At 40.0% G+C, this 23104-nt stretch overlaps 1 protein-coding gene across 2 annotated transcripts in view; it reads left to right on the top strand.

Moving 5' to 3' along the window:
• The window catches only part of CHD7 (chromodomain helicase DNA binding protein 7), an 88290-nt gene that overhangs the window by 13757 nt on the left and 51429 nt on the right, over window positions 1-23104 (top strand). For both annotated transcript variants that reach the window (XM_072411146.1, XM_072411145.1), the window contains exon 2: window positions 2371-4217. In XM_072411146.1, the coding sequence (XP_072267247.1) occupies window positions 2541-4217 (1677 nt within the window). In that variant the 5' untranslated portion in view covers window positions 2371-2540. The remainder of the gene's footprint in view (window positions 1-2370; window positions 4218-23104) is intronic.

Here is a 23104-nt window from a genome sequence, read left to right as displayed (position 1 = left end):
TGTAGGGTCGGAGTGTTGCCCAGACCTGCCTGGTAAACTGGACTTTCATCCTGCAGCTTCATCCTACTTGGCTCTGTGTATACTGGTCAGAAGGCTTACACACTTGCCATTTTCCTGAAAAGTTTGCCAGATCTTCAAACTTAAATATTAAAAAATCAGGTCAAATTATTATCATTCAGGATGAATGCTGGTAGTTGGTGGGAGCTTTGACCTAGTTTGTTTTCAGCTAAATTGCTGTGTGCGCAGCTAGTTTGTTATTTAAAGCTTAGATTTCAAACCCACACTTTTAAGTAAAGAAAATAACTTCTTTCATTGCCTTTTTTTTTTTTGGGTACATTTGTCATCGGCAGAGCAGTGTTCAGCATAACTGTACAAATGCTTAGGAGTTACAATAAATGACTCTTTTGGAGATCGATATTAGCTATATCTGGCAGTTTGAGTTTGTGGTGTCACTGGTTCTAGAGGTATACTTTATTATTTTATGTGTGTGAGGATGGATTATTTCTTGAATCAGATCTTCACTAAATCATTAACTATACACTATCATGAATAGTACTTAAACTGGTATCCACATAATAGTGTGCTGGAATATTCTTGGACAGATAGATAACCTGTGTCTCCATATTACTCCCTGCAATATGGAGATTTCTCTATATGCAAGCGATAAAAAATGTGAACGTCAAGTAAACACTATATCCTCTGCATATTGTACGAGTTTAGTGTTAAATATGCAGGTTTATCAATAAAAGGCTGGGAGATGTGTGCCTTTTCCTCTCGGGCTATGTGACCAGACTCGTTACTTTCTGCCTAATCGTGTCTGTTCCTCTTCCTATGTAAAAGCTCGGTCTGTTCCCTGACCCCCACCACGGGCATTTGGCTGAGGGTAATCTGGTAGCGAAGGGGTTTATCTTCCATAGCACTCATGCAGTCATCTGTGAAGTAGCCTGTTCCTGGGGAAAGTTTCAGAGGAGTTATGAATCCAGCTACTTGTTCCTATTGCGTACCGCAGAAGCACCAGCCCACGACCATTAATGCTTGGAAAGAAAAATAAGATTATGCCTTAGAATCATAGTGACAAATTCCAAGCATGGCTGGGATTCTTCAATTCACATTTGTTCAGATCAGTAGCTTTATTAATCATTTACCTCGTCTATCTCCAAGATCTAAACGCACTTAACTGTGTTTTATTCAAACACTATTTTTATGATGTAAATTCAAATATTTATTAACTTAGTTCCCTAAGTTTTATTTTATTATTTTGTAATTTTATAGTAAGGATTTTGCTGTGCAGCAGATCCATCCAGCACAGTTTCAGAAATCCTTCTCGGGAGTCTCGGGAGTGTTTGGGATGCCGTGTGAACACTCCGGCAAAATGCTGGAAGAGTTAACTTGTCTAGAGAGTCCAGTCAGCACAGTTTTAGGCACAGTCTGAAGCGGATGCTGTCATAACCACTTGTATCCATGGCACATTAAGCAATGCAGTGAACCTGGTGAGTGAACTTCCTGTCGTCCTTTCTGGACAGCTGTGACTCCACCACACAATAAAATTTCCAAATATAAAACTCGTTTCTTGTTTTCTCTCTCGTTCCAAAGTTTAAAATTGTTCCCAGATGCAAAAATCAGATCTGCCTTTGGAGTCTGTTTTCTGATTTTTCAGCTGTATTTTTCAGCCTGATGTTTCCATCCTAATAAATGGGCAGTGGGGCACCTAATTCTATCTTGCAGGATCACCCTGCTCTGCCCACAGTATGAATTCAGCCTTTCAGATTTTTTTGACCTTGAGTAGAGGTGCTAGAAGTTGTGGATTTGCGGTTGCTGTTTGAGTAGCAATGGATACATACCACGTGGCTTTTAAAGTGAAGCCGGACAAGATGTCTACTGTGTAAAGAATGGGGTAGGGAGTGAGGAGAAAATCTGGTTGCATAGCTTGTTTGAAATATATTTTAGTCTGCTTTTAAAGGGTCACTTTCTACCTTCTGGTGTTTGTTAAATGGACTAGCGGATTCTGCTAACTTTAGCTTATCACGGCCCTTGATGCTGCTGCTTGCTCATCTCATTACACTCCTCAGGGGAATAAGGTTAAGGACACGCTGTTGGTAACTAGAGCATTTTCAGGGCTTTAGTTTAGCAGATGGGATGCTTGGCTATATCCATACATCTGTCTGCCTGCTGTGGCAGCTGATGCTACTGCTGCATTTTTAGTGTTCTTTTGTTCTCTCCCACCAAACAAATGATTGCTGTGTGCAAGTGGAGTATAACTTTTCAGCTTTGGGGCTTTTTTTTTTTTTGTTCATAAAATAATTGCAGTGTAAATAGTCAAGGAAACTGATGACATTTTATTAATGTATTACATTTTTTTTTCTCCTCCAGGAACAGTTGCCAGACTGTCTGACACTGAAGGGTCCAAAAGAATTAAGACAATATGGAATGACATGTAAGAGATTAGCTAAGGATTAACAGCTCTGAGGACAAACGCCTCGCTCCTGAGGTGAAGCACAATCTTGCGCTCGTGGCTCAAAAGAGCAGTGTGCAAAAACAAGATGGCGGACCCCGGCATGATGAGTCTGTTTGGAGAAGATGGAAATATGTTTAGCGAAGGGCTGGACGCCCTTGGGGAATGTGGTTATCCAGAAAACTCTGTCAATTCTATGGCACAGCAAATGCCTATGGATCAGGGTTTTGGTTCTTTGCAGTCCCCTCTCCATCATAATCCCAGCAGTCAAAACCAAGCAAAGCTGACCCACTTTGATCACTATAACCAATATGAGCCTCAAAAAATGCACATGATGGACCAGCCCAACAGAATGATGACAAACACTCCTGGTAATGGTATTGCCTCTCCACATTCACAGTATCACAACACACCTGTTTCTCAGGTGCCCCATGGTGGTGGCCAAATGGGAGTGTATCCTGGTATGCAGAATGACAGACATGGGCCACCGTTTGTAGACAGTGGTTCTATGTGGGGACCCAGGGCAGTACAAGTGCCTGAGCAAATAAGACCACCATACCAGCAGCAACAGTCCCAGCAGCAACCACAGACACCTGCTGCTGCCCAAGGTCCTTCTCATCCTCAACACGTTCAACAGATGGGCAATTACATGGTTCGGGGAGATTTTTCAATGCAGCAACATGGTCCACTACAGTCACAAAGAATGAACCAGTTTTCACAAGGACAAGATGGTCTCAGCCAAGGCAACCCATATCTTGGTGGTGGTGGCGGCGGCGGTGGTGGTGGTAGTAGTGGTGGTGGGCCTGGGCACATGCCTCACGTCCCACAACAAAATCCAAATATGGGGCCTTCACTGCGTCATTCAGTCCAGCAATTTCATCATCATCCCCCCACCACTCTCCACGGAGATTCTGTTGCTCACAGTCCTAGATTTTCTCCTAATCCTACTCAGCAGGGTGCAGTTAGGCCACAGTCCCTTAATTATAATTCTCGAAATCAGACTGTACCTTCACCTACTCTAAACAACTCAGGGCAGTATTCCCGTTATCCTTATAGTAACCTTAATCAGGGATTAGTTAATAATACAGGGATGAATCAGAATTTAGGCCTTACAAACAACACTCCTATGACTCCGTCTGTACCTAGATACCCTAACGCTGTGGGGTTTCCATCAAACAATAGTCAAGGACTGATGCACCAGCAACCCATTCATCCTAGTGGCTCACTTAACCAAATGAACACACAAACTATGCATCCTTCACAGCCTCAGGGAACCTATGCTTCTCCACCTCCCATGTCGCCGTTAAAAGCAATGAGCAATCCAGCAGGCACCCCTCCTCCACAAGTTAGGCCTGGTAGTGCAGGGATACCTATGGATGTTGGAAGTTACCCAAATATGCCCCATCCCCCAACTCACCAGCCTCCTGGCAGCATGGGCATGGGACAAAGAACCATGGGTCCCAGGAACATACCGCAGGGCCAGACCTTCATGGGTATATCCTCAACACCACGGGAGATGGGTGGGCATATGAGACCAAATGGCTGTTCTGGAGTTAGCCATGCAGATCCACAGGCAATACAAGAACGGATGATGTCTGGCCAACAGCATCCCAGTCATCAATCTTTTCAGCAGCAAATGGCAAACTGTCAGCCTCATCCAGCTATGCACCATCAGTCTTCACCATCGTCGCATTCTCATCATCAACCATGGACTTCGATTCACCAGTCACCTCAGAATACCCCTCAAAAAGTGCCTGTTCATCAGGTAAGAGATTATTAAATCATATTTTTTGTGTGTGTACAAAAAAATCCTATTGTTCCTATGTTCTTGACACTGTATTTAGCTTTCCCACAAACTCGGTATGTGCACTTCCTGCTGTGTGCACATTATTCTGATTTTTATGTGTAAAACTAAAGGTATGTAACAACAGGAAGTTGTATCAGTATTGTTTTGCTTATGAAACTTCTGCTGTTTTTTTTTCTAATAACTCTTTTAAGATCAAAAACTTGTCAAGGTGGCAGCTCATTGAGGGCAGAATCCTACATTTTTTTTTGTCACAACCAACAATATGTATGTAACTCCTAGCTCTTTCTAAGACTCTAAAACCAATCCTGACTGATCCACTCCTACCACTAAACTTTCCTGTAGCAAAAGTAAGGTGGAGCAAATGCATTGAAGACCATGTGAAGTTAAAGCGTATCTAAACTCAACAACAAAATTGTAATATATTTCCTTAAATTTACCGATTATGTTCATTAACAGACCAAGGTAGAGCACTATTGGTAATTTTTATATTCAGTTTAGACTTACATTGACTTGGAACAGAGTGGTAAGCTTTGCTTTTGTACTAACATTAAAAAAAATTATATATATATAAAATTTATATACATATATACAGGTTGACCATCAATAATCTGCTTCCTTCAGATTTCCAGCAAGGATTTCGGAGCTCATTTTCAAATTTACACTGTTTCCTGGAGGCGCCGCTTATGTTTTGATGGCGCTATACTCCACAATCAGATGTTGGGTATAGCCCATTATGTATTCAGTATCTATTTAAAGGACTGTACAGGTAGTCATTTTTTTGTTAAATATATACAGCATATATAACCAGGTCCGGAGGTTCCTGGATTTTTGAATGTCAACCTGTATATGTGTGTGTAATAAATATATTAATAATACTTTAGAAGATCTTAGCATGGCCATCAATTCCCTGAAAATGGTAATTACCTGACCATCATGTTACTTTTTGGTTTTATTAGTTTGTCGCTGGCCCAGAACAACAATGCAGCAAGTTGAATGCAGAACTTCTGAGAGCTTTATTGCTTTTTACACCTTGGCTTTGCAAAAATATTCTTTGTGTATGTGCGGGAGCCCTGATAAAGTGCAGCATATATATACATTATTTTATAACTCTCAGTTCACTTTATTTTTAGTCAAACTTTCCTCACTAGATATCATGGGATAAGGCCCCAGGAAATTCCAGTCATTTTTGTGACTGAATGAACACTCGATTCAAATCCATATTTTTTTTTTTTTATTCTTCAGTCATCATTTTACAACAGTTGTTAAACCTGAAAACAAAACTGCAAAACTGACTTTTCTCTGTGAGTTTTTTATCCTTATTAGTTTCAGAGTAAATTGCATAATCTGTAAACATTTGGGTTTAGTACACAGGTTATTGTTAACTTGAATTTAAATCTTAAATTGTACAGGTATTTGCAAGCTGAACAAGCTGAAATTTTATTAGATTAGAAGATCTGCTGACAGTGTGTACTAGTCTTTGTTAAATCAGCTTTCAGGGCAGTACATTATAGGGTCTATATGTTCTTTTCATATGTACATTCCCCTAAAACAATATTCTAGGCAAACACTTCCTAGCCCCACCCAATCGTTTGTCTTCCAAATTTCTGAATCACCATATGACCGATTGACCATAGCTGTGTTCTGGTCCAAAGTTCAAGGACGGTTCTTTAGAATCTTAGCATTACCTAGCCGGTTACCCTATACGATGTATGGAGTGATTTGGTCTGTCATAATGCAGTAGGCTGTATGTTGTGTTGTAGTCCTTGGTATTCTTGGTCCAAAAAGTTGCCAGGGGGCTAATGCTGAAGAGCACAAATGGTGTGTTAAGTTTTTAGTTGAAATCGTTTTATTGGAAATGGTTTAATCTTTGGGAAGATTAGCCCTTCTGTGTCCTGGTAACCATTGTCACAGACGGAAAATCTTTCTAAGGGGGGAAAATTTCCCTAACTTTGGGAGATTTCCTGTTGTTTCTGAGACAGAATGTGGAAATTTCCCACAATGATATGCAGATCACAAAATAGCAGGGGCTTTACCCTTTCTTACTCTTTGGTTACATATATTACAACGTTTCCCTCTTCTCAGTAGCACGTTCATTTCACAGGCGTCTCAAGGAAGCACTGGAATGAATGAGTATTTGTTTTTCCTAGAATACAAATTGCTACTTGACACTAAAACTTTTTTTTTTTATTCCCTGTAACTTGCCCAGCACAGTGTTTCCAGTGATGAGGAGTTGGAAGGAGCTAGTGGAGAGTAAATATGCGTCGATATTTTTTTTTCCTGTTTGTTGTTGGTAATGGTTAGTATGGAATTGCTCAAGGTGGTTTTTTAAGATACAAGGTGTTCTTGTGATGTAAGGACCATTTCTCTTGCGTTCCATTAAGCAGGAGCTTGTGGAGCAGAGCTGGGAGATTTGCCCAGACTTCTGAGAGGAGAGAGGGGGCTACTTTTTCTTTTTATATCTCTTAAACAGATGCTGTGACATCTGTTTTATGTCTAGCACTTGATCACTGTATATTTCAGCAGCAAAGTCTCTACGGAAAAAAGCATCATTCACCGGAGCAAAAATCTGCTTTGCTGCAGCCCACCGTGTAGGAGGGACTGAACTGTAAGACCACTTGTTGTTGTAAAGGACTTGTGCAGAGTCAGGGACAGCCATGTTACCTGGAGCTGAAACAGGGCCTCTTATACCCTTTCCATATAATGGTGCACTGAAAGACAATGCAGACACATTATGTTTTAGGAATTTTCCAATGGACTTCATTGGTAGCCAGTGATATTGCTAAGGTTGGCTGTTTTATCCGTTGTACAAAAAAGAAAAAGTATACAGCCCAGGTTAGAATGCATCCCACTTCAGGTGTGCTTTGTAATGGTTATGTATCTGGAGATGTTGGGAATGAATGTTTGCACTTTGTTAATAAATAACCTGCCATTATTGGTGACATTTCTTGTGTGAGTACAAAGTGATGAAGACATTGTTAACTTGTTAGTTACTATACAATATATAATCTATACGCACACACAGCTCAAAAACAAATTAAGAGAACACTTAATCAATACAGTATACCACCAAGTCATTCAAACTTCTGAAATTATAATCTGTTCAGTTAGGACATGTAAGTGTTTGTAAATATGTTTCACCTGTTTTGGTGCAAATAAAAGCAACATAAAGAGGGAATGATTTACCATAGACCATTTCTGTGTTTTCTGAATGAATTTTATCAATCTTGCGTTTTTCTTGTGCCTTTGTACTGAGGAGGTACCTTCAGCTCGCTCAGGTTGCACAGATCCTTTAGCATAGCACATCCATTTGTGCTGTCACAAGGTTAGCTGTGTCTCCCAGCACAAGGGTATGCAGGAAAGACCAGGAAACAAGTCTTTCCACATAGAGAGATGGATAGGGCTGTAGAAGGACAACAATCCAGCATCAGGACTGGTATTTGCATCTTTGTGCAAGGAGACACAGGAGGAGGACAGCCAAATATCTTCCGAGGCTACACAGATCTTCACATGCTAGCTAACTGTACCCTGAGTGCTCTTTGCTGTTGGGTATCAGAATTAAATTCTCAAAGCTTATGCGGGGGTAGGACAATGTTTGGCCTCATGGACCATGGGTAGGCCATTTCTGGATATCAAGAACATTAATGCCATTGACTGGCCCCTATATTCCCCAGTATAGTATGGACCCTGTAGAAGACTGAGTGTCCATGTCTGCCAAGCAGTGCCAAGGACTGTCCATTAGCTCATTGGTACCCTGATCCGGGTCTGGGTGATTCGCCTCACCCCAGGGCACAATCATCTGACGCATGGGAAGACATTGTTGCATACGGACACATGGGAGCCATACACACATTGAGCCACGCTGAGTTCAATATTTCTGTAACTTCAGCTCTCAGTGGGTTAATGATTTTTGGTTTCCATTGACTTTTTTTGCATCATTTTGTTCTGATTAAATTACACAATGAATATCGGTAAAGATTTTCAACTTGAATATTCCAGTTATCAAATCCTAGCATGTGATTTCAGTGTTCCCCTAATTTTTGAGCTGTGTGAATGTGTTTATGGCATAGATAGAATGGGGAAACTCGCAGGTCATGACGGATGATCCTTCATATCACAGTATTGCCTGGCACTATTGTATGGGGATCCATAGTACATATTGCAGAAATTAATCATACTTACATATATTTCTGTGTGAAAGTAGAAATGGTGTATTTGTGATCTGAATGTCAGGAAATCTTACAGAGGTTTTCATATGAAACTCTAAAATGTTGTAATGCTTTACAACCACAGAAACAGTGATGGGATGTGATGAAACCTCTGACTTCAAGCCTTACATGGTGTTTGAATCAAAGTGATTTTTTTTAAGGTAAATTTGTCTTTTTGGCTTCGTCAGCCTAAAACTTTACTTTTTACCTTTTGTGAAGAGCCACCAGATCAGCAATCAAAACCCAAAAGGGGTTCTAACAATCGGCTCTGATTGTAGGGTATATTATGGAGAAATTTGTAGGTGTGCTTCTGTCAGGAAGGTTGGTGCCGTGGAATTTCATTTTCTTTTCTATCATTTGTGTTGTTTTTTTTTTTCCTCTTAGTTTTAAGATCCAGTTAAACTTGTTGAAATTAATGTTTCTGTGTACTTTAGGGCTTGCTGCAATAATTGTGTGTTTGTGAGTATATCTTCCATAGGGATGACTGGTATGTCATGTAATACGGTCTATCCCAAAGGCATCCATACAGATTTACCACCCTGAAACTTTGTCTGTAGCTCATAAAAATGATGGGCACAAGTGTATTTATGTTTAGGTGCAGAGGTGTGAATGGGCCCTAACGCCTCTAAACTAGATTACTACTAAATGTCAGGATGGATTGATTGTAATTGTTTTACCACAGGCCCCAAGTAAATCTTTCCTGAGGGATCAAATAGAGTGAAAATGTGGTTGGAGTGCTAAGTGGGTTTAGCTTTCTGGTGTAAAAATCTGTAGTAATGGGTCTCTAACAGACACAGGAAAATATCTATAAACTAGAAATTCCCTTTTAGATTCTTTCTTTTCACTGAGGGCTGTGTATGGTGGTGGATTGGTGGGCATGATTATGGGCCCAGAGTGTTGCCAACTCGCTTGTTGTACCACAAAGCTTTCAGTTTTCCACATCCCCATGGCACAGTTTGCACATAGTACACATGTGCAATAATTGTCGTTGAAAAGGATCTTTCATGATCCTTACAACTGCACGATGCATGAACGAGTGCTGCACATACATGCTGTTCTATGGAGAGTGGAAAGGGGAGAGCGACGGAGCGGCACCCCACTGCGCTCTCTCCCCTTCACTTGCATTATGATCGTTCGTCGTCTGTAGATTCACCAAGATAGTCATTCGGTCAATGGAGGATGAGCCCTGTACACACGCAAGATTCTCGTCCGATATCAGCCCTGAGCCAATTATCGGCGAGAACCATTGCATGTGTGTACCTCGCCTTAAGGTGCGTACACACTTCCAATTTTTATCGTTCAAAATGAACGACGAACGATCGATTGGGTAAAAAAAGTAACCAACGACGCCGACGAACGAGGAAAGTCATTGGAAATGAACGACCGGACCAGTGGATCGGATTGGACGACGATCGTTGACCATCGTTCGTGTGTACGATCGTTCATTGATCGTCCATGGTCTGAGCATGCGTGATGAACGAACGTTCCTGTGGTGCACGTAACTTCCTGTATCGTTCAAACGATCGCATCTATTGTGTGTACAATATCTACGAACGATCGTGTCGTTATCTGTATGTACAGGATCGGTGCTATACGATCGTTCGCAGATATCGTGCAGGATCGTTCGTCGTTCGTTTACCAACGATAATAATTTGAAGTGTGTACGTAGTTTAGTCTTGAGATATATGGTGGATGCCATCTTGGATGACTTCTAAACATGCTAGTTTTTACAGTGGTTGTCATCTGCCCAGCATGCTTTCTAATTCATTGCTCTGGTATGTAGGTTGTGTTCTCAACTTTTTTTTATCTGTACACCTGTTCCAGGTGAGTCACTTAGACTTTCCAATCAGACGGATAACCTTCATTTTCAGGAAGTTGGTAATGGCTATTGCAATAGATCTCTTGTGGCGGGCTACGGCCTCAGTGTTACATATCAAAACGCCTTGAGAGCGCTAAATGTACATATAGCGTATCATATCCAATCAGATTCCCCCCATTGTAGTTGGGCCTCATTTGAGTAAGAATATAACCGACTGATATTTGCTGGCCTCACTGGTGCAGATAATACATTTTAAAAAAACCTTATAATATTCTTGATTTTGTATTTGCCTAAATCCTCAAATTAGATCTCGCTTTTTATTTCTTGTTTAGTATGCAGATTGTGCACAGATTGGACACTGTGTGTTACATGGGAATTACATGAAATCTGTAGCATCCCGTGTACAGCGTAGTCCTTGCTGCATCGCTCCTTTCTTTTTCCATAACACGGCCTGGTTATAGAAGGGACTGTTTGCCCTTGAGCTAGAAGACCTTCTCCGGATGATTCCTCCATCTCAGGTACTCTCAGATGACTGAGTGAGAGTAATTGGTGCCATTCATTATCTGCTCACCAGGCCGGTTACAGCCAGTTCTCCGTATTAACATAACAATGCGAGTCAACAGCATTCTGATTTGGTGGGTGCCAAAGTCACCTGACCTGCTACTAGAGGTTAAAGTGTTTGAATGAAGATAGTGCAGGGGGCGGCAGCACCCTTTCATTGCTGGGGTCATATGGTTTCTTATGGGGATTTGCTGTGACCCAGCCTGCTCATATGGTGTGGGGGAGATGTGTGCACACAGCTGTTGGTATATAAATGGTTGCTGTGAAGATCAGTTCCTGTCCCTGAGCCCACAGCCTTGCATCACCATTTCACACACAATTCTACTCTCTGCATGCCGTCTTCCTTTGTTTCTAAATCAGGGACAGGGCAGCATAGGTGGAAGCCACACAGTTAAATCAAATTCCAGCTTCTGCTACTTCATACTATCAGCTTCTTGTGTAGTTTTTACATACATAAAAGACGCAGATCATTCTTCTTATGTATTTATCGAGCTCTGGTCCTTTCTCTTTACCAGTGTTCAGGGCAAAATGATTCCAAACACCCGGCTTCAGGATGGGCATGGGACGTATTGGCACTGCAGATTATGCTGGCAAACTTGTCTAGTGTCAGTGACCCCTGCAGGTGGAAGGTGGTACTGTGTATTGGCCTGCACTGAGGGCCCCCTCATAACAAGCATGGGGGAGGATGGTGGTTCCATGACTCAACATTACGGGCGCTCTGATTGCAAATCTTTGTTATCCTTCCTGTTCAAATTCAGTTGTATGCTGTTTTAGGTTGATGCAGCTGCAACATACACACTTTAATACCTGTATAGTTAAACATAGGGCCCTTTAGCTGGATTCAAAACATTGCTTTTTCATTAAAATTATCAGTGACCTGCACAGGGGTCTGTATATGGAAAGGTACATTAAGGCACCACATTTGTGTGGTCTGCTTCTGTATGTCTGTAATGTGAAAGGGTCAATCTACAAATTGCTGATTGCTGGAGGATGATAATTTAAATCTAGAAATATGTAAAAGAGTAGAACTTCTGTGGGCACATAGAGATTTCCAGGAACAGCATGATGCTGAAACAAAAATATCAGTACCTCAAAGTGAATGTTAACCCTAACAGTAAGCTCTTATTGGCTTTTTTTTGGTGTGTTAAAATATACCATCGCTAACAATGTGCAATATCCAATAAGTGCTAAAACCAATAAAACAAAATATAGATACTGAAAAAATCCTTTGAGCATTTTATGCAGTTATTACGATTTCTATGTGAACTACAGATTAACGCGTTATATTGGGATATGGAGGTGTTTTAGTAGTGTCCTAGGTGACACCATTCCCCCACTGGTTCAGTGTTAGCCCCCCAAAGTCATTAAAGATATCAGCATAAAATTCTATAAATCAATAAAATCTTTACACACACACACATTTTGTTTTTTCTCTGAGTGTTTTTGAGCCTACAATAACTACAGTAGCTATTTTTTCATATTGTAGTGGCCTCCCTTTGTTTCTGTACTTTGACATTGTTCATGATGAAGTAAGTTGAGAGAACTCCTCCCTGATAATAATGAGCAATCACTGGGCAGAATAGGCAAATTAATACAAACATCCTTTTAAACTGAATGTTTGGCCTTTATTCCACCCTTGTTTACTAAAGCACAAAGAACATGAATCACCACGGCATCATAAAATGTCATGTGAATAAAATAGACAGGTCTGTATTTTGTTGGAGCATGTTCCCATCCAGGGCAGGAACTTATCTATGAATTTTTCATGCAGCCTTGATGAAGGGACCCACCGTGGTTCCCGAATGTTCCTTCCTTTCATCATGTGACTATTGATATCAACGGGGACTTTGCTTGAAGTTTACCAGTGTGCTGACAATCTATTTCATTGTTTCCTAAGGTGCTTTTCACCCAACAGAAAAGGGTTTTATCTTTGGCTTGGTGTGGTATCTGGCAATCCAGGCGGTGCTGCTAAAGTGTTGTACTGGTAACATATTTTGTGGATTCTCAAGCCACAATGTAGTAAACACGAATTCTCTTTTATTTGGAAAGGCTGAGATTTGGTCAGTTTAGAGACATGGGGCACTACAGATAAAGGGGTGAATGGAGCAGATTAGCCACATTGGAGCTATGAGGAGAGATTAGCTGAACTGAATCTATTCTCCCTTGAGAAGAGATGTTTAAGGGGGGATATGATCACTATGTGTAAATATATAAATAGTCCATATAGAGAACTCTCCTCCCCATTATTCACTGTAAGATCATTACAAAGAACAAGAGGGCACTCTTTGCGTCTGGAGGAAAAGAAGTTTAAGCTCCGGATAAGGAAGAGATTCTTCACTGTAAGGTCTGTGAAAATGTGGAATCGGCTCCCTCAGGAAGTAGTTTCAGCAACTACTATAGATTTCTTGAAGAAAAAAAGCTGGATGCCTTTCTAGAAGCACAGAATATATCTGGGTATTAAGGCTTTAAAGTAAAAATAACAGTGACTGTTGATCCAGGGAACATCCGATTGCCTCATGGAACTGGGAATGAATTTCTTCATCAGGGTTTTTTTTTTTTTGCCTTCCTCTGGACCAACTATGTCATATAGGGTTTTATATCTGGGATATGTATATTTCCCTAATGGATGAACTTATGTATTTTGTCCTAACTATGTAATTCTCCCAATGCAAAACGATATTGTTTTATTTATAAAATAAGAGTCCTACACTAATTATAAGTGCTTTCCCTAAGTTTCCTCCTCCAAAGTCCCCCTAATGCAAGTTTTTGTGATGATGTGACAGCAATGGTGCACCGGTCCTGAATTGGGAGCAGAGCTTCTATTTGTGTTAGCTGTTTCTGCTTGTGGTACAGCCAGAATAAATTGTTAGGGGGATGTCGATGTCGGCATTGTACCTAATAACCATTTTCCATTGCTTTATGTATTGACAGTCTGTTGCTGACCCTTTCAGTTATAAACTGCAGTGTCTTGGAGGGGAGCATGTGAGACCCAACAAAGAATTTGGCTCAGATAGAGAAGGGGAAAAAAAGTTTACTTTGAGTCTTGTGCAGCTCATAACGGTTTGTCATTTTTAGTTCTTTAACCGCACAAGAGAAAGTTATTACCCTCCCGTCTCTGGTGTGTGCCTGTGACATGAAATTTACTAAAGCGACTGAATAGAATCACAGAATTTATTTTAGTGAAAACCGATCATATATGTATTTTCAGCTCTATACTTTATCTTTTGGACATAGTCTAGCTTTAACGCCTGTTGTTGAAGCAAATTTAAAAGGACATGGTCATAAAAAATAGATATAGATTTATGAAGCGTGCTCCTTTATCAAATCTCATTGTAATTGTAAATTCTGTAACAGCTGTCAGCTCCAAGTAGGATTAACCCATTGGGGGCAGAAGGGTTCTGCAAGCATATTGTTCTCAGAGGATGCTCTTCATTCCAATAGAGGGGTTTTGAAGAGTTGCTTAGCAGGCCTCCCAATAATTACCTCCATGCTGATAAGCAGTTGGTGGCAGAAGAAATAATGTAATCCAAACTCAGCTGTTGTGTTGCGGAGGCATTTAGGCAGCTGCAGAAGCTGTGAGATAGGTGTGACCGCAGGGTCATAGGAGCCGGCTTCAGTACCCCCCGTTACCCCAATGTAGATGGGTACAGGCCGATTACTATATATTGAGGGGCACTCTGAATGTTAAGTAGGAAGGTTACAATATTTCCGTTTGATGATGCATTTTCATATAAACCACAGATTGCAACTCATATGCATAATTTGCCATTTCCCCTTTAGGAATAACACATTCCACAGCATAGGAGGGATATTTTGCATCTCTTACCTTATTGAGAAAGCCTAGAGGGCCTGAGAAGTAAGACAATGCAAGGAACAATAAATAATGCTATTCAGAAGCCAGTAACCCAGAGAAACCATTCACAAGTCCTCTCTGATTATAAAAACGGAACCTTGATTGGTTTTTAGAAGTTTGTGACTTCTCACATTATCGCTTATGCTCCCAGGGTCATATTAAATGGACTCTTGCATCTGCAAATCTACTGACTAAACTAATTCTGATAAAAGGACGTACTGGTCACAGAAAATGCACAGCAAAGGGAGGATTGAAGAACTTGAAAAACTTCAAAAAAATGTGGCAGCTTACCTTTCCTTTTGACACCTTGTTCCCCAGAGAGTTCTACTGGAATTCATAGAAAATGTTCATTTCTGGCTGTGGCTCAACTTTGGAAGCGGTGCTCTGTGCCTGTGCAACCAGTTACTAGGATGCCTCAATATGCTGGAACCTCTGCATTTTTTTAATTTTAAAAGCTCCAGGGGTTTAATGGGTTTCGGATGACTGCAGGTTTCCGGGTACCTTTCATTTTGGCATAGGAGCAGTGTTGTAGCACAAACCGAGAAGAAGTGCAGCATTACTATAAGACGTAGTTGGTATTATTAAAGTAAAGTCTTGAATGCTATACAACATTTGTGACAGACCTGCTATAACTGTTGTCACTGTTAGGTAAGCAGGAGTTGCAAGAACATTTGAAACCTCTGATATCTCCCAATTTGCATAATGATTTGCAGAGTGATTTACTTTCTTAGTGTATATAGAGCAAGACCAATTCCAGAAGCCAGGAAGCCAATCTGTCCAAAAATAAAAACGGCTGCTACAGAACTTTTTGAAAGACTTCTGTACTGGCTGCTTAAAATTGTATTTTGCCTCCTATATGGTAATGGAAGTCTCTTGGATTTCACCACTTTTGTAACTAGTAGTTTATAATGATACGTCTCAAAAGGATGTCTAGGTAGGTTCTGATTATAAAGCTCTGTAAAATTTTGCCCAGCCTGGATTTTCCATAGATAAATGGAAAGATAGAAGCAGACAGGCTTTTGAAGGGCAAATATTAGGTATATATTTATTAGTGAAGTATTGTAAAATTGGTCCTGACTCCCAACAGAGACCAACTATTCTAAACATAATACATATAGTGACAATAAAATATCTATTATTATAGATTTGATTTTTTAATACAAAGTTATTAAACACATGTTCAAAGTTATCTCACAGTACCCGACGCGTTTCACCTTATTTGGCTTCCTCAGGGGATCAAATGAGATCAATAACATATTTGCAACAAAATTGTGCATATTAGGTAAGGGATGGTGGGTTCGATGTATTCCTAGGGTTCACATTTTCTCATAGGGTCTGACTAATGTATGAGGGAGTCCATATTTAGGTGATTATGAGAAACAGTGTGAAGTGAAATATATGTGTTCAATAATTTATTTTCATGCTATATCATGTGTCCGCATAATATTTATCAGCCGACCAGGTTGCAAGGTGTATATGTTGGAGCATATATTTCTCTATCCTTTCCTAGTGTGTTATCAATATATTGACATCCAAGTTCATTGATTATCCAGAGTTGTTGTTTGGTATGATAATTAAAGATCAATTTCCTAGTGCATTGGTGAATGTGTGTAGTAGTAAACGGCAAGATGTCCGCAGCCCAGCCCTATGAGTTTATAATGATCTTTAAAAGAGGAACTTGCTCACACTGATGTAACTCCCATATAGATATATATAAGTTCCTGGGATCCCGCACCTCTATCAATTTCACACAAGAAGCTGTGGCCACTCCCTTACTAACGTGACAATATTATAGGGAGGGCATGGAAGGCAAACTGTGCGTGCATGGCTTAGGAGATCAGCTAATTCTCAAATTAACAGCCTTCCCAACTGCGACAGAATGAATAGGTTATATTTGGAGATCTTAGCAGCTCTGCTTTAATCCTCAGGCATGTTTTAATGTCTACAGTTTTCCTTTCTTGTCCTGTAAAAAGGGTTCATAAGATTTTTTTTGTTTTGCTTACTAACCCCCATTTACCATTGTTAATTAAATATGCATGTAAAGGTTTTTGCATACCTTTGCATAGTTTGGGGGGGGGGGGGAATCCTGTGCATATTTCTTTTGTCCTATATAGATTAAATACTGTAAGCTGTGCTATATCATACGGACGTGAGTGTATTTCCTCCCAACACCTTATGCATGACATGTTGTCTCTTTAATGCTTTCACAGCTGCTTGATCCTCCAAGAAATAGGTTAATCTGGACAAGAAGTAACTGGTCCTCTCTGTTTAGGTAGTCTATGTCAGTCTGGGGGAATTAGTAGCAATGATTTCACTGGGTCACAAACAAAAGGCTGCTAGGAATAAAGCTGGCCACACACATTACATTTTCCTTTAGAAATACCAATAGCTGCGTAGCGTTAGGGCCACCCTACAAATACATACACTTTAGGCACTCTCACTGCATAGTTACAAAATTAGGACCAGCTAATTATTAAACTTTATTTATATACTATATATTTATATATAGTGCCAGCATATTACGCCATGCTATACAAAGTCCATAGTCCTATCACTAACTGTCCCTTAAAGAGGCTCACAATCTAATGTCCCTACCATAGTCATATGTTATTAACGCTCATTTTTTGGGGGAGAAGACAAATAACCTAACTTCATGTTTTTGTAATGTGAGGGGAAAGCCGAATACCCGGAGGAAACCCACGCAAACACAAGGAAAACTTGCAAACTCTATGCAGATAGTGTCTAGGCCGAGACTCGAACCTGGGAGCTAGCGCTGGCCAAAGGCCAGAGTGCTAACCACTGAGCCGCCAATCATGGTATTTAAGGTCATGCTCCCATCCCAGCCCTGCCTATATTTAATACCTTATTTATGCTTTTATAACTAGTTAGCATGCACTTTCACTTGCTCAAATTTCTTAATCTTATTTTAGGTTTATAAAAAATCCACATCATGAGTCTTTTGACATGGCTCAGGCCAAGTTCTCCTGCGGTTAGCAGCTTCTGGAGAGTGTATATGACATTTGTGCTTCTATATGAATTTTCCATCATGGGTAAAATGATTCTCTTTTGACCTAGATATCCCCAGGAATTCTTGGATGTAGGGTTGGATCTGGTGACATGTTTTAACCCTAGCATCAAGGCCAGTTACATATGTGTGGGACATTTTCATATTCTGTCTCTGGGAACCTCTGGAGAGTGAAATGATTACAGGCTCATAGAAGAAGCATTACCAATGCATGGACCACATTAGCCTGCTTTAAAGACAAATGTTAGGGTAACATAGACGTGCTCCTGCCGTAATCCATAGCAGACTGATTTAGGTTTAGCAAAGTTGGAGGTACACACTGAATTTTGCTTAGTTGCACTGCTACAAATCTTTATTGTCCTGATAAAATATAATGGTATAAAAGTAATAAATGTACTGTAATTAAATATAAAATGTCTAATTTCATACATCTTTATATTTTATGGCTTGTATACCAATCTGAATTCTTATCTTTGTACCGGGTTGTGTAAAGTTGTACCTTTTATCAGGTAAAGTCTAGAGTAGGCATTCTGCAGTTGTTACAGATGTAACAAAGTTCTTTTCTTCGAAACACGGCAAACCTTTTCAGACAGCATAGTAGAACATAAAAGAAATACCGTAGTAAGGCGTTTTCACCTTGTGCCGAGCTCTGAAAGAGGATGTGTCGAGTGGTGGTTAGGGTATTGGTCTGTCATCTACAACTTGTGGGTTTAGTCACTGCCTGAGCCACTTTGTCTGCGCCTGGCAAATCACTTTAGTGTGTGTGTGTGAAATCCGCACAGACTGTAATATCTGAACAAACATTTCGGTGACTGGATTATTCACGATTCTCGATTCCTTTCAGCCTTAACTCTTAGCTTGCTGGCAATGCAAGTGATTGAAATCATAGCATTGTCCTGAACAGATTGGATCTTCTTGAGCCAGTTTTTGAAAAGTTTCTCTTAGAAAAGTAATACAATGTATTGTTGTCCCCCACACACTTTTTTTTTTTTTTTTTGTGCGTGACCCATAAATTCTGTAGTATTTCCCAATCATTATTTTTTTTTATCTGAACTTGTGTTGGACTTTGCCTCCACATCACCTGAGTCTTGCCAAATTTTTTCTGTCACTAATGTTATTAATAACATTTTATAGATGCTGTTTGATTTCCAGAAACCCTTTTATTACCTTTTAATGGTACAGTTTTGGCTCACCTTTAGTTGTCCACCTTTCAATCTGGGCTGAGAGTTTCAGAACAGAGACATCTGCAGGTAATAAATACCCGCACATATTATACCACATTTACACACACTTTGTGTTATACTGAAATGGGAATACAAATGCAGAGGGTGTTCTCTACCTTGTATGGTACTGGAGGTAAACTCAATCCTTGCTGCACCTACCATTTGTACCAACATGATGATAAAGAACGATTCAGTTTGCTGATATAGAATCATTGAAAGACCATTCAGAATATAGGAAAGTCAACGTTTAACTGCCAATGAAGTATTATTCAGCATACTGTTCTGGAGAGTCAAGGTTCCCTCAGCAGTAGTTCACTATATGCTCAGTGTTTAAACAAGAAGTTTTTTTTAAGCTGGGTGGAAATAAATTGTAGGTTGGTGGCAGCCCCTGTATTGTGATGCAACTCTTTATTAAAACACCCTGGTGGTTACTGAAAAGTGTCGGGTGGTGTGCCCAGCTGAAAGAGGCTGGGGAGAACACTGATGCCTATTACAAGTGAAAAAGATTTAATATTTGTATGAAAGTTTAAAAACCTGTTCAGCAGAGTAACACCCTGGAATTGGACAAATATATATATTTAATATTTAATAATAAATAATAAAAAAAAATGTCTAGGTACCTTTTGGCAACCAATTGAAATTCATCTATAGTGTTCTTCCCAGCACCTTGTAGCTGGGTGCACCACCTGGCACTTTTCAGGGACCACCTGGCTGTTTTTGGGTGTTTACTTGGGGTCACAATACAGGGGCGGCAACTCGCCTGCAGCTTCTTCCCAACCGGCTTGTAGAAATTTCTGGAGAGAATACTGATCTAGCAGTTTGAAGTGGGTATAATCAGTTTTTCTCATTGGTTGCTGTATGTAACTACACTTCAATGCAAGTCATTAGCATCATGCTAATATCGGGCAGAAAGGTTAGCTCATCTTGTAGGCTTTTATGATATATCCAAAATGTTGTAATAAATTACATTTTTTGCATTCATTGTTCATCTTTGACATTAATATGCATAAAAGCTTGCATCATTTTTAAAGTTCCTGTTGTAGCCCCTGTGTTATTGACATAGGCTGCGTCCTATCTGGCTGTAATGCATTGCAGAGTCCTATGGGAGTGATAGTTCAGCTTCACTTTGTAGCACGTTAATCTATTAAACTCCAGTCCTGCACGCTGAGTTATTTTCAATAAGCGTTTCCGACAGGTCTGATTATAAACTGTCGTGCTCTGCGCTCACCTTCTGTCTAGCAACTAACTGCAGAGAGATGCAGGGGGGCTTGTTCAAGGTGACCTTTCTTTTAAAGACCATTTAATGACGCTCCCAGTCTGGCCATTTGGTGATGGCACACTGCGTTCACTCTGCCTGATATTGCAGTAACCATAATGAGTAAGTCGGTGGTTCTTTACCGGTAAATGTTCACAAATATCTCTAGTGAATGAACTGCTGTCAGTTTTTGTTTATAGGATTGCTGTACTTGAAATCCAGCGGTTTCATGAGGCCTATATTTGACTATACCATTATCGCTCCTTTGTGTAAAGTTTGTATAGAGAAGTTTTTTGTTTTTTTTTGCTCTATCTACAGATTTAAGAATGGTAGAAGTCGAGATTGGGCATAAAAACTCTTGCTTTTGAAATCCACTTTTTGGGTAGTCCTTTTTGGGTAGTAGGTGTCAAGGCTATGAAGTGGTTGGCTTTGTTAGTATACACCTTGTGTGGTGTTCTTATTCTATTAGTGCTGATACTTTACATGTCTTCACAAGCCCAATGGTTGGAGATAAAAAATAATACTGTCCTCCCTAGCAGCTTAGGCTTGATGACATGACCATCTGAAGCTTCTCTTCCATCCTTCTGAATGAAGAAAGACTCGGAGCACTTGGGCAGCAGACAAATGTGAAGGAAATGAGTAGTTTGCTATGGTTTTCCCTGATTTATTTTGTGATATAGTGTAATGCTCAGCAGGGACAGCAATGCCCAATATCACATTGCTTGTTGCGAGTCCTGTTCACTGGATGGTGATAGGAAAATCTTAAGAATCTGGAGTGCTTGTTGCTAATGTTTCCCATCATGTTAGTAAATCTACAGCTTTGCTCTTGGATTTTAGGGAAGAGAGAAATGGCAGAATTAGGGACATTTTGCAGACCTTCACCAAGAATTAGTCTATTTACATGGGTTGTTTTGTGTTACTGAGATACACCCATATAGACTTGGCTACATTGGCCATACCCAACTTTCAAATAGTTGCAGCCATTTTTATCCAATTATATCATCACTAAAACCATCAGACACATACATGGGACCTGTAGCTGAAGTATGGTTTTGTTCCACAGTAGAATGCTTACACTTGTTTCCTGTAATATTTTGTACAATGTTCCTATGTTGGCTGCATGATTCCATCTGCAAATGAAATTGAGGGATAACCTTTTTACCCCATGAAAAATAAAGACAAATGTGTGTTGTGGAAACATTATAAAGAATTGTTTTCTTTTTACATCCTGTACGCTGTTCTCATATCTAATACTTTGGTGGGCAGAACATACAGTCCTTGTTGCGTATCTTCTGGCTCATTTCTACCATCGTTATCCTGATATTTATCCGCTATTTTATGGCAAACATGCTCTCTAATGCCAGCGTGTAACACAAATGTGAAGATTCCTTTTTCCTTCATGAAGCCTGAGATGCTTTCAATTTTCTAGAGCGTTTTGATTCATTGGTTTATCAAATGAGCGGAAAGATTCCTGCCAAAATGCCTTGCCAGTTTTTCTGAGTGATCTTCATATTTGTCTTGTTACACATGTAATTTTATTGGAGATAAATTTAGGTTTTCGGTTCCATTCACCAACTGATTCAGAGATTTGTTTGGATTGCTATCACAGAGAGTGTATTGTATGCTGTTATCCAGGAACACCTACATAGGTGAAAAGAGCAGAAGTGCCACCATGATGACTTTTTTTATGCTTTTTGTAATGTTGTATTTTATTTACCAGGCTGTTGTGGGTGATCCTGCTTCAATACTACTCAGGATGGGATGGAATAGTGTTGGCTAAGATATTACCAAAATCAAGTGATGGCTTTTGCTGAGCATTTGTATTTTGGTCGCTAGAAGCAGTCAAACTAAAACGGTCCTGCCGCAGAAGTGGCAAGATAAGGACTGCTAGGGTAGTGCATTGATTTTGGCGAGTCTGAAGGAGCAGTAACGCACAACCATGGTGCAGAACTGTGCTAAGCAGGAAAGAAACAAATTACCCCCTATACACATCTGATTGACAAATGCTCCAAACATTCCTAAAACATTCTACATTATTAGGATTTACATTAGGTGGATTGCTGTTAGATATACATATCAATAGATAAAAAAAAAATAGGAGGTGGGGGGAATATAAAGCGCAGTGACTGTGCAGTATTCCAAGGCAAGCCAGTGTTTGTTCCTCCCTATAGCCGCAGCTTAGTATGGCTTTCCAAAATTCACAGATTGTTCTCTGTGGACTGGTGTGTGCTATTTAGTCAAACCTGACCTTAAAATTCAGCCTTGTAAGCAGATAGGATGGAAAGCTCCGATGTGCCCGATCTTATTTTTCAGTTATTAGATATTTAGAGTGTACTCCAGTTGCCTTCTCTTCTCTCCCCATGAGCTGGCTTGTGGACTGAAATATTAATGATACACTTGCAGGAATACCTCACCGTAAGTGCTAGCATTTCAAATAATGTGCTGTAGGCTTCCACAGGAAAGATTTAGCCAGCAGCAAGCATAGGTGTGATGTGAGGAAATGGCCATTAAGCAGAGGCATCCTTCTCAGAGAATGTGCCGCTAGCTGTCATGGCATTACCCATCCAAACGCTAGATAGGTGAGGAGGGGTTAAGTAGGGTTACTTGGGCATAAGCCGGATTGGAAGCGCTCTGCCCTTTCCCTAGTTTTACCTTTGTATCTCTCATTGGATTAAATCCTTATCCTGCTATCTTTACATAATAGGCCCAGTTTGCTGCAGCCTGGAAGCGTGTTTGATTTTCAGAATTCTAGTACACTAAAAAAGCTTATTGTAATTTTATTCTTGATCCTAAAGGAAAGGGTTTTTATTTATTTAAAAAATCTAAATTAACCTAATAATTTTTACATATTAAAGTTTAAAAAAAAATCACAGGTCATAATTTACTATCATGTACAATGCAAAG

Source organism: Pyxicephalus adspersus, chromosome 5, assembly GCF_032062135.1.
Source record: "Pyxicephalus adspersus chromosome 5, UCB_Pads_2.0, whole genome shotgun sequence".
NCBI classification, from domain to species: Eukaryota; Metazoa; Chordata; class Amphibia; order Anura; family Pyxicephalidae; genus Pyxicephalus; species Pyxicephalus adspersus.
The sequence above is the reverse complement of the archived record's forward strand: the minus strand, read 5'-3'. Positions and strand labels throughout refer to the sequence as shown.